The sequence below is a fragment of the Eleginops maclovinus genome, chromosome 22 (genome assembly GCF_036324505.1).
Source record: "Eleginops maclovinus isolate JMC-PN-2008 ecotype Puerto Natales chromosome 22, JC_Emac_rtc_rv5, whole genome shotgun sequence".
NCBI classification, from domain to species: Eukaryota; Metazoa; Chordata; class Actinopteri; order Perciformes; family Eleginopidae; genus Eleginops; species Eleginops maclovinus.
The window spans coordinates 12,968,751-12,981,069 of record NC_086370.1 but is presented as its reverse complement, the minus strand read 5'-3'; the positions used below and the strand labels follow the sequence as shown (position 1 = coordinate 12,981,069).

General features: G+C 39.2%; 2 protein-coding genes across 4 annotated transcripts; one reads left to right on the top strand and one right to left on the bottom strand.

The window, feature by feature from the left end:
- Positions 1 to 966: 966 nt before the first annotated feature.
- klhl31 (kelch-like family member 31) lies at positions 967 to 4,818 on the bottom strand. The gene is made up of 3 exons (XM_063874399.1): positions 4,709 to 4,818; positions 2,699 to 3,901; positions 967 to 2,609 (listed from the first exon to the last, which is right to left on the bottom strand). The coding sequence occupies exons 1-3, from the start codon at positions 4,807 to 4,809 to the stop codon at positions 1,877 to 1,879; spliced, it is 2,037 nt and encodes a 678-aa protein (XP_063730469.1). The 5' UTR covers positions 4,810 to 4,818; the 3' UTR covers positions 967 to 1,876.
- Positions 4,819 to 5,717: 899 nt separating this feature from the next.
- eloal (elongin A, like) lies at positions 5,718 to 10,742 on the top strand. 3 transcript variants are annotated; one of them, XM_063874408.1, is made up of 11 exons: positions 5,733 to 5,855; positions 6,628 to 6,684; positions 6,769 to 6,881; positions 6,980 to 7,835; positions 7,918 to 8,020; positions 8,096 to 8,263; positions 8,347 to 8,444; positions 9,189 to 9,369; positions 9,555 to 9,663; positions 10,151 to 10,257; positions 10,485 to 10,742. In XM_063874408.1, exons 1-11 carry the CDS (start codon positions 5,778 to 5,780, stop codon positions 10,544 to 10,546), a joined length of 1,932 nt encoding a protein of 643 aa, XP_063730478.1. In that variant the 5' UTR covers positions 5,733 to 5,777; the 3' UTR covers positions 10,547 to 10,742. The 3 variants fall into 3 exon arrangements, with proteins under 3 accessions (XP_063730479.1, XP_063730478.1, XP_063730477.1); XM_063874407.1 differs by having other exon boundaries at positions 7,915 to 8,020; XM_063874409.1 differs by lacking the exon at positions 6,628 to 6,684 and having other exon boundaries at positions 5,718 to 5,855; positions 7,915 to 8,020.
- Positions 10,743 to 12,319: the final 1,577 nt, after the last annotated feature.

The following is a 12,319-nucleotide window of genomic DNA, read 5'->3' as shown; positions in this document are numbered from 1 at the left end:
ATGTGGGGCTCGAAATATTGTAAAATGAAAAGATAAAAAGTTATAAAATTTGTTTTATCCCTTGTCTTATCATTTCGACACCCCTCAAGATTCACGTTTATAACCAAACCTTGGGAAGGACCTATTTATCTGGAGCACCTGAATGCAACAAACTGGAAGAAACAGTGCTGTAATAATGACACAGCACCTTCAGCTTTTTATAAGGGTTTGGGTGTAACTGTTAAATCATGGGTTAATCAATATGTTATAGGTAATTGAACTGCACTGACATCGACCCAAATAAGGATTTGGTTAAACTCTCAATACACTTAATTTTGTCAAAACTTTAGGCTTTGACTCTTTGGGGTTGAATACATCAACAATTATAATAATAGCACTTATTTTGGATCATGTATGTCTGAGACTCTGTTTCCTTCACTCTCACAGTGTAAAATATTTGTACAGTTTAAATGATTAGAAACTCTTTGTGTTTTGTTCATTGTTATGTTTAACTGAAGGCAGACTTAAAGGGTACAAGTAGGCTTTTCTTGAAACAATAACTCAATGCCAATGAACTTTACAGCACATACGTGCTATGTCCTTTTTTTTTTTTTTTACCACTGATGCAGGAATAAAAACAGGAAGTAAAAGTGCTTATCTCATGATTATATCAATATATTGCCTCAGCACTTTACGATCCTATAGTCAACAAATACTGCAGTTACACCACGCAAATCTGATGTTGCTGAATCATTGCATTGTCTGTTTTCAATTATAACTGTACCCTGGCTGGTAAGGCAAATCTATTTTAAAAAGTTGAAATAATAAATTGTCCTATGTATGTGTCGATTTTGTTGAGAAATTGTGCTCAAAACCAAACCTGGACTGAACTTTTGTCACACAAGTACACCTCTTCAAAGAACCACATAAAATAAAATACTAAAACCTTGCATGGAAATGATTTTAATAAATTACCATGGCTCAGTGTAGCTTACACTTCATCTTTTTAATTTAAAAACAAACAAAAAAATGAAAATACATGAGCATTCAATGAATACACGACTTCCAAGAAAGCTCAGGCTGACAACGTTGTTCCTAACTTCTATTTTTCTTTTTTACAAAATAGTTTATTGCTGTCACATTGCAACCCATTTGCCCTTTATACTCCAACATTGTCCCATCAAAATCCACTTCTTTGCTCTAATAGTGTTTATGAAAAACCAACAACACACATCACAACACGTCTTAGTGCTGATCATGAGACGCATGTAGAGCACTGCAGCTTTACTGTGCAGTATGTTGAACAAATTAATCACAAGCACCTACTCCTGGTAGGTGATGCCAACACTTATTCCAGCTCAAGACCAATATTCTGTTCAAGTATTTAAGAATCACAGTAGCTATTAGAGTTGTCATTAACAGGACAGTCACAACATCCTTCAGTGTTAATGACAGTGTTGCAAACAAACAACACACTATTATAACTGTATGACACTTAGTGGAAAAAGACAAACATGTTGTTGATTAATCTCAAAAACAGCAGTGATTTTGCATTTTTACACCTTTCATTTGAGTCTTAAATTACATTATATTTGCTATAGAGAAAAGGGCTAATACACTTATCCCAACTGAATTGGCCCCAAAGGTACATTTCCGTTTTAAAATGACAAAATTAGTTAGGTCTCTATTGTGAACAGAATTTGACCTTAATTATAAATGTGTAGTTTTTCCTTTTAATACATTTTTGCTCATCAGAAAAAAAGGTGATGACAATTTAGACATCATCTCAGCTACCGGAAAAGGGACTATTGGTAGAGTTAAAACCAAAATATATGCAACAGAAAAGATGGAGAACTTTAGACATAACATGTGAACTAGATTTTTATCATCTAAACTTTTATATACTGACTGGTGCAGAAGACACTGAACTGGCTCTGGACTCTCGTGTTTTCCTTGTGGGTATGGTGACGACACAGCATGAAATGCCGACTGTAGCTTCCGGCAATTCATCGTCCTCAGTCCAATCATTGAGGTCAGGGTTGTACACCTGAATGCATTTCTTGTACTTCTTCTCGCCTTCGTTCCAGCCTCCAAGGATATACACCTTGCTGTTCAAAATACAAATACCAGCCGTGCTCACTCCTGTGTGGAGAGGTGCGCAGTAGCTCCACTGCCCGCTGTGAGGGTTGTAAGACTCGACGGCGAGGACATCCACCCTCTCCCCACGACCTCCCAACTGACTACCGCCAATGACGTAGGCCCGGTCTCCCACGGTGGCAGCGCAGTGCCAGCCTCTAGGCGTGCTCAGACTGCTCTTATCCTGCCAGCTGTCGGTGGAGGGGTCATATGAGCACACAACCCTGGAGTAAGCGTTGTTGATGTAACCACCGGAAACAAGGATCTTGCCCTCAATGAGGGAGCTGCCGTGACAGCAGCGGGGAACCTCCATTGGAGCTTTCATCTGCCACTGGTTGGAGGAGGGCACGTAGCACTCCACCGAGGCCTGAACGCCATCACCGTTTCGCCCTCCAATGGCAAACAGAAGGCCGTTGAAGATGTTGAGGCTGAAATGTGTGCGCTTCTGGATCATGTTGCTCAAGTGAATCCAAGTGTTGAAGCGGGGGTCATATCTAAAGATAGGAAGAGGGATTTACAATTATTTTACTACACAAACTCACGTGACAAAATGTAACAGTCTACTGTAACAGCGAGTTCTTACCTGCAGAAGTTGCTAACAGCATGTTTAGCTTGGTTCCTTGCATCATTCTGGTCCTCGCCACCTGCCACATACAGGAAGCCATCCAAGACTGCCACGCATTGATTGAAGCTCTTCGCTGGCATTTCTGTCAACTTATTCCACACGTTATCTTCATCTCTGTAGAGAACCTCTTTGCTGAGAGATTTCTCTGTCAAGGCAGGGCGTCCACCAACTGTGAACATCACCTTGAGGCCACCGCGCACCTTTGTTCTGCGTGACTGGAGGATGTTTTGTTGGTATGGCAGCAGATGGTAATTCATGGCATCAACAAGGAGACGGTGGCATTCGGGGTCTTGCATCATTCTGGGTGCACTCTGGACGTGATTCACCAGGTCTTGGGCAGAGATAGTGCCAAAGCGGATGAGAATAAGGAGATCCGCAGCATACTTCAACCTTTTCTCGTCAAAGTCTAACCACTTCATAGCAATCTGGAAGGCAGTGATCTCAGAGGGAAGCTGCAGGGAATCATCGGAGAGGAAATCACTGATTTGCTCGTAGGTGAGCTTCAGGAACTGCTCCATCTCAGAGAACTCGATGAAGTTCTCCCGCATGAACTTCTGAGCTGCCTCCTTGGTTTCTTTGAGGTCGTAGGCATCAGCAATGTTGCCCACATACATGCAGTTCTCCACGCTGAGCTCCTGCATGAGGAAATCACTGCACATTTTCACTAATGTGCCAATCTGCAGCAGCATGGCGGCGGCGATGGTGCTGCCAATGCTGTACAGTGACAGGGTCAGCTTTCCAGAGTATGCATATGTAATAGCTGTGGCCAGGCCGACAGGTGAGAGGTCGTTCAGGTCGATCGTCTGGAGGGTTGAGTCCTTCTTCAAGATGTTTCGAATGTACTCGCTGCAGGACGCCATGACTACCTTGTGAACATCAAATGACTTTGACTTGGTGGAGACCGTTAGATCGCAGAGGAAGCTGTCCTGCCTCATGCTGCTCAAACCCTCCAGCAGGTTTGGGGCATACACAGAATCAGTAACTTCGGTTGAAATGCAGTTGAAGCCATTTCCTCCTTCCAACAGAGTGTTAAGCCCATTGATCTTGTTGACAGGGCTGTCCTCGACCATTATGGTCATCTCATTAATGTCTCCTTTATTCTTTTTGGTCGCTTTGTTCTTTTTGGGTGCCATGGCAGCAGTGGAATACAGCCCAGAGCTTCTGAAAATATAAATAAAACAAGTCAGAAAAGGGAAAAATGATGCAGATAAATCATAAATACATTACTTTGTACAAGTGCAATTTGGTGGAATTTAAGGGTATGCCACATTCACAAGACTACTAAATCAATAATTGTCATAAATGATTTCATACTGTCTTGGGGTTGTCCTTGTCTTGTATCTAAGTATTCATTGCCCCATACTCAACTTGTTTTCAATTGTTCAGACACTACAAGACACTGACAACTCTGAAAGCACAAATGCTGCCATATGATGCTGTAGAAAGAACGAGAGTGCGTAAACAGCCCCCTCTTTGCATCTGTCACAGTTTATCAGCTGTACGTCCAGGAATAGCAACTCTGGACGGCTCACCCATGACGTTCCTTTTATAGACTTTAAGATCTGAGCAGCAGGCCTCATGTCCTCTGACTCTTAAAGTTCAAATTAGGGCAAACATTCTCCTTTCTTTATTTACTTTGATTTAATGTTCACATTGGCTTGTCCTTAATAAGTATGCAATGAACACAATCTACAAGACAAAAAGGTTTCATTAAAAAAAAACAATCCTCAAATTATTAACTCTTAACCCTAAAAATCGGAGAGGCACTGTCACCATGCTAGGTGTAAAACTAATTTAACATACATCTCTACAACTTTATATAGAAGTTAAGTCCACCCAAGTTGGGAAAGAGGTCAGTTTCTGCTCTTAAGTTACTGAGAAAGCCTGAAGCCCTACCTGCAACACATTGGAATATTATTTTGAAAATAGTCATAGATTAAGCATTTAGAAGCTTCATTTTGCACTTACCTGCAAAATGAAGTTGAGGCTCGGAAGAAGGAACTTGTGCCTCCAGTTACTGGAGCAAGAGAGAGAGAGAGAGCAGCAGTCAACCCAGCTGAAAGAGACATACAGTTAACTCCTCCTCTAGGAGTGTGAGTGCCAATCAAGTATTTTGCCATGCATGTGGCAGGAGGGGGACCTCACAACCCCCGATCCATCATAGTGTCTCACAATAGCCTCCAATCTGTCGATGTCAACAAACTGTGAGGGCTTAACCTGCTACAAGGACGACACATGAAAAGTTTCATTTGGCCATTGTTGACAAAAAGGTCATTAGCTCTCTTAGCAAAGTATCTTGTCACTGTATCAAGAAATACTTCCTCTATATGTTTGAATACTCCATAATGACCTTGATTTATCGATGGGCCTGGTCTTGAATGCAATACATCAGAAAGTTGAAATATGTGTAAAGGACTTTAGCACCACCTTAGTAAGCACATGAAATAATGTGTTTGCTCAAAGAGCGCCTTGAAGCTCAGAGGACATCAAAATGTCTCAAGAACCAGCAAAAAGGTAGGCCTAAATTTCACAGTTTGTCAAGACATAAGAGTGCCCAACCAAATCTGTCCAACTCATAGTGTATGGTTTCTTGGCTGGTTGATGAAAGTAAAAAAAACGTACAATTAGACCTACATTTTCTCAAAATAACTCATCCAAGTTCCCAGAGCAATTATCAAACCAGTCAAACAAGCCTTTTGCTAACGTCTTGCAGAGAGCAAGCAGGACTTTTTAAATTTCTGGTTTGATGAATAATAATTGTTTTATTTTATTTACCAATTGAATGGGCCTGTAGCTCCCAAAGAGGGCCCAGCAGGCTTGTGGTAAAGTTAATTTCTTACTTTACAGAATTTAGTCTTCTAAGACACACTATATTGTATGTTTTTTGTCATATTTCACGCACAATGCTTAATTGTTTAATACTTTCTCAACAATGAGTCCCACGTCGTTTCATTTATCGGCTCCGCCCATTATAATAATGTCATCAATGGGCGCTCGCTGCCCGGTGTGAGTAGACGGATGCACGTGAATCACCGTGATGGCAAGCAGCTCTGATGTTCTGAAGAAAGTAACGCGATACAAACTTCAGCTGACAGACACAGCAGAGTCTGCTACGGTAGATAATGTTCATTTATTTCTTGAGGACAACACGCAGAGCTGAAGGGAAAAGTTAATGCATTTGTGGAAGAAATGTTTGCAGTAGGCCAACTACCGTGGAGTGCTACGACACATCACACAATTGCTGCAGAAACACTAATGCTGGTTCGGAAGTTTTATGAAAAACTCTTAGGGCTCTCGGACTTCCTGACGCTCGCCTTGATAACGTGTAAAACAGACTGCTTGAAAGCTGTCCCTGCCAATGACATCAATGACATGTGCGCTCCTGCCACACAGCATTTTAGGCACTTCACTGTGGGGGTCAGGCTGCTTCAATGGGGGCGCCCTCCTGCTATATTTGGCAGCTCCTCCAGTTGCTCAACTGGTGGCTGCTGTCCATCATCAGTGGAGGTTGGGCGCTCTGCGGGCGTGTTAGACTCACTTTTACGCCTAGATTGACTTTTAAATTGGCCAATATTAGAATTTTGATTTAACTTCAACTAAATACAAAACAAATGAAAGTGTTAAAGCACAACCTGAAAAATGATTCTGTTACTTACACTTTAAAACAGCCAGCAGCTTTATCCATTTATAGTTGACAGTAAAAGGAGCCGCCTTAGTGGGTGTGTGAGTTTCCCATACATAGCAACTGCTCTGAATGCACACTCAGCAACTGTGGCGATCCAAAGCCTGGAATACCATATTTGGCATGACAAGCCTTAGTTCTAGTTGTAAAAAATCATGAAAACTATTTCAAGCAATAATTAATGTTTTTATTTTTCTCTTTCCAGGTTGTAAAGATTTTGCAGAAACTCAAAGATCTGGATATAACATTAGAAATACTTGCTGTAAGTCTCTGTTGCAAAGAGTAAAACTATTTTGTGTTAATATATTAATATTTGGTTTATTTTCTTTGTCTGCATATAAATTAGGAAACTGGAATTGGCAAAACAGTTAACTCTTTCCGGAGACATAAGCAGGGGGGAGAATTGGCCAAGTCACTAGTTAGGGGTTGGAAAAGCTTGGTCCCCAAGGAATCTACAAGGTGACACATGTTTAACATATCCTTAATTTAACAGTTAACTGTTATTTAAAAAATGTTTAAATAATAATCTTGATTTACTTTCCTTTTTCTTAATGCAGGCACACAGAAGATGGGATTTGCGAGAGTTTGCAGACTAAAGACCAAAATAATGGAAGTTTGACTAAGGAAGATTTAAACAATAATTCCTTAACATCTTACAGTAAGAGTTCATTGGATGAGGCCCTCTTCAAAACAAGTAGTAAAAAAGCTGATACAGAGAAACAATCTAAGGAACAGAAAAGATACAAGGACCAGGATGAAAAAAGTCAAGAAACCAAGGACATTGTTCAAAATGATGTCTTTAAAAAGTACATTAAAATCAAAGAGGATCAAATTGACAATTCTGTTGTCTCCAAAAGGAATACAAGGGATGAGAGCAACCGAAAATCAGGAGACACTGTAACTCTGCCACTAAACAGAAACTCAGAGGACACTCATCGGAAACCAAGTTCAGAAAAAAAATCAAATAAGCACCAAAAAGAATCACCCAAACAAGCCAAAACATCTTTTTCATTTAAATCCATTGAAAAACACTCAGAAACCTTAAAGCTAAATAGTATCAAACATGAAAGCTTTCCAGAAATATCTAGGAGCTCAGAGGGCCAAAACAAAAAAATACAAAAACCAAGTAAAGAGATGCAGGACATTCTGAAACACAAAACTGAAAAAATAGGTCATTCAAAAAACAAAAAAGCCAAAATGGAGCTCAACGATCAGCACAGTGGCTGTGAAGAACCATCCTTGTCTTTTGAATCTTTGTTGAACTATGACGGGAATGTTTCCAAGAGAAAAAAAAAATCTGGAGTGAAGAAAGCTTCAAAGACAATCAAGACTGTTGTAAAAGCAACACAAGGTCCTGGAATAGAATCTAACAGGTCACCTGTGATGTCCATAAATATTACCTCACCAACAAAGGTAAGTTTGACAATGATCTCAAAAGTTACACTTTTAGAGTTAAGGCTGTGTTAAGTGGACTGACTGATAATCGTTTCAGAAGTTTAAGGAGTCTGTAATGGAACTTATTCCATTCACCATTCCTTTACCTGATTTGCTGATGGAAAGTGAAAACCCATTCACAGTTGATTACTGTGAGAGGAAAGGTACCTTATTCATGACAAACACAATTGTATATTCAGATGCCTTATGTCGTTCTTGACACTCCTTTTGTCTTGAAGATGAGAAGGAGCCTGATTTCTGTGAGGTCCCTGAGGAGTCTGCAGTCTTCACCGGTCAACGACTTAACAAAAAGATGCAGGTGTACTCCGGTGCCAAGACTGTCTTCCTCCCAGCCATGATGAGCCTGCACCAGCAGTGTATCCGCACACTGCAGAATAACATTAACTGTGAGTTAAGCTAAAAATATTTTTCTGCTGCTCAGTGTGTCAGTTTGTTGGATTTATATTCAGCTGCAGGGATCTCTCCTCAGTGCTTTATGAAACTGGCGGAGTCCCGTTTGAGATCCTCGAGCCGGTGTTGGAGAGGTGTACACCCCAGCAGCTGCTACACATAGAAGAATGCAACCCAGTAAGAATGCAAATATGAATACATTTAGCACAGACCTTAGTGGCCACTTTAATAGGTACACCTGCCTAGCTCTGCATTGGACCCACTCTTTTAATTGATATGTTGTTTTTCAGTCCCTTGTGAGTATTAATGTTTGGGTAAATGTATGCAAATTCAGACTCAAGTCACATGAAGTGTTGGAATAGGTTTTTATGTAAAAGTCCTGCATTCAAAATGTTTCTAAATAAAGTAACCATGTTAAAATAATGTATATTATCTTAGTGGATTAAAGTCATGTACGCAATAATGTGATTAAATTACTTTATATACTGCTGGTTGGCTTAATTTAGTGTTAGTTTTTTATGTTTTGTGTAAATAATCTGCACTTTATTTAATCTTGTGTATTAATTTGCCTCATAAATGTAGTGGAGTAGAAGTTTTAGCATTAGGAGCTCCAAAATGTACTCAGGTACAGTATCGGGTAAATGGAGTTACATTCCACCGCTTTGCGTAAATTAACATCTCTGACCACATGCTTTATGCTGAGATGTGCCAGATTTTAGAGGAGCTCTTAAGGCTGTTAATGAGCAGGTTTACCTACAGTGGCCACAGTATGTCAGTTTATTCTGAAATGACCTTTCTAGGTTCAATAAAACTGAACTTTGTAGACCTTGGCTAGAGATTATAAAAGGTATTGCAGTAATGTATGTAACTTGGATTGAGATGTCTATCTGTTGCTAGCCCTGTATTTCTTTATTTCCACAGATCTACATTGGAGAGACGGATCACTTATGGGGGAAACATTGTCAGAGGGACTTCAAAACCGCCAAACTTCAGGAGTATGAATCCTGGAAAGAGATGTATGTCAGGCTGTCTGAGGAGAGGGAGAGGAAACTAAAAAGACTGACAAAAAGCATTGTCTCGGCACATTCTACCAAACCCAAAGGTGTATGATGTTTACTTGGAAAACTGTTAGACTAAAGGTCATCCTTTTTTGTTTATTGTGGTCAAAATTCTAATCAAACCATAAAAAATGAAGAGATGATTATTTTACACACATTGTGTACTGTTATATATAAAGTTTAGTTCCATCGTAAGGCACACAGTGACACCGTTTTAAACAATTTTTAGGTCGGCAGGTGAAGATGGCATTTATTCACACTGTTGCTAAGCCACCGAGAGATGTGCGAATTCAGCAGGAGATTCATGGAACTGCTACTCAGCCTCAACTCAGGTGCAGGTGGGTTTCAGCATCCTAAATATAGGAAACATATACACAGGTTTGGTGATTAGCTTGTGGTTTTATTTTTGTATTAATTTGTTCAGGTATGTTTATACCTGAACAAAGGTATATGTTTTCCTTAAGTTCATAAACGAACCACATTTTAAAACCCATGGTAGGGTATTGTTTTTGGCAAACGCGTAGTAAGCCTCATGCTTGCTCTCCTCTTCCACATAAAAGCCCTAGACTACAAAGTGATCTCTCAACAACAGCAGCTTAGTAAGGTCATAACCTGTCGGCTGAAATGCTTTTTGGGTGAGCTTAGCTAAACAGGAATTAAAGCAATGTGCCTCGGTTCCTTTTGTTTTGACAGCATTGGAAGTAATGCTTACTAGCTGTAGTGATGGAGACTCATTTTGCAATTTTACATGCATTGATTTTGTTTTGTAGATAATAATTGTGGGCATGAAATAATGCACTGTACTGTTATTTCTTTAATTACCAGTGTCAAGGCTCCGGACAACCGACCAAAGCCGAGTTGTAATGAGCCCAGCAGCAGCACCAGCAGCAGTTCAGGGGCCAGCAATACACAAGAGCCTCGCAAAAAAACAAGTGAGCGTACAAACAAGTATTTTAGATGCAAAGGTGTTATATTTGTTGAAACTGACAATTTCAGATGTACACCATGTGTTCCTTTTTTTATTCAGTCATACTATACAATTTCTTTCTTGTTTAAAGAAATCTATAAATTTTATTTTATTTCATGTCATTCTCTTTAAATGTCTGAATGAAAGCTAACCAAACATTTTACCAATCGTTTTCCTCTTTTCTTCACACAGGAGTCGCTCCAATGATGGCAAAGTCTTTAAAGGCATTTAGGAATCAGCTTGGGCGCAGATAAATGCTCTTATATGATCTGGATATTTACAGTGTGTGGCTGTGGGAAAACGCTCTCTGTCATTCATTAACTTTGAACAATAGAAGGCCTGTTATCACCTTAGATTATTATGTGTTTGTCCAAATGTAAAGGCATTTTCCATGTTTTTTTTCCCTATGAACATTTTCTTCACTATTAAAGGCAGAAAGGAAAGAGCTAATTTATGTGATTTGATATTTTTTCTTTTACTCTGTTTGAGCTAAACGATGTTGCTTAACCTTAAAGAGGCTATGATTTAATGGGGTTTGGCTCCCTCTATAGGAAGTATGGAGAAGTGTGTGTTGGTAACTTAATACATTTCTCCCACAATCTCTTTACCACACATACAAACTCAGATTCTCTCTAAGTGCCATTTTAATGCATTAATGTTTTTAAAATTACTTTAATATCTTTAAACTCTAAATTGAACCAAATTTAAAATAAACCCTTTGGAAGTGTTGCTACTTATAACTCACTGTTAAATACTCGCATATAATATAACTAGGTTAATCGCCTTAAAAGTTTTTAAATATCCAATGGTTTGTATGACTTTGGTTTCATTCAACCTGATTCAAAGACAAACTATTTTGAAAGTGTCAACAAATTGTTCCAAATAATGAAGAGAAAGCAATTATTTTTTCGACTCACTGTAATCTCTGTTATTTTTATGGGGAAAGGCATCTGCTGTCTGCCAATTCTCAAGGACCCTTTCTGTCTGTTTTTATGGACAACTGTTTGAGATATTAGAGGGAAGGCTTTGAAATTGCTGGAGCCTTCAGCACCACCTGTGGCAGCCTGCTAAAACTGCATCAATAATCTATCATCACTTGCATGTATTGGTTTGACGTGGGCTGCTAGTTTAAAAAGGTGTCTTTTAGACACATTTCCTGTGCTGTAACTAAAAGAACAAAATCATGCAGTTGTGAGGGAGTAAGTCTTTTTTTTTTTTATCATTAATGTGCTTATACCCAGTAACAAAAAGACATGCTTATTTATTTTAAAAACTGATTTTAAAACTACATTTTTGAAAAATGTATTACAATACAAATGTCTAATAAAGGTATATAGCTTTTGGTTTAAGCATGAGCCGAAGCTGTGGCAAAATGCCCCCATGGTTAATGACTATTTTCTTCCACAAGGGGGCATCGGTTCTGAGGGTTGAAGGTGACCTGACCTCTGCCCTTGGAGAGAGATGACATTTAAAAATAATTTAGAAATAAAAATGAGGCGAAAAGCTATCATTAAGTCTAGAAGAGTCTTTATTGACTTGTGCAGGATGTGATGAGTCAATATTAAAGAGACTCCCATACATTTATTCACTGATCAGAATTGGACACATTCCTGCATTTGGAACCAAAGTAAAGCTAAAGAGGATTTAAACACCATGGGGAGTCACGTTAGCAAGGAAGGATTACCAACTGGGTGAAGCGTTTGCACATACCAAGGGGCCCCACAAGCCCCAGGTTCACTTTGTAGCACTTAATTATACTGTATATTGTTTACACTTTAAGGACTATACACAGCATAACTGGTAAGAGAACCTGTCTTGAAGGGGGTCCTTGTGGCAAATTATTTCATAAAGATCATTATTTCAGTTGATATTGTGCTCACATGTGCGTACCTTATATCTGTTTGAGTTTAATAACAAAACCACAAGGTAAACTTTAGGCCATGTAATATTCTATAGAAATACTGTTTAAAATGCAAAGAGTGGGAAAGGAATGTCAAGTTAAGGTGCCCAGCAGCTCATATTGCCCT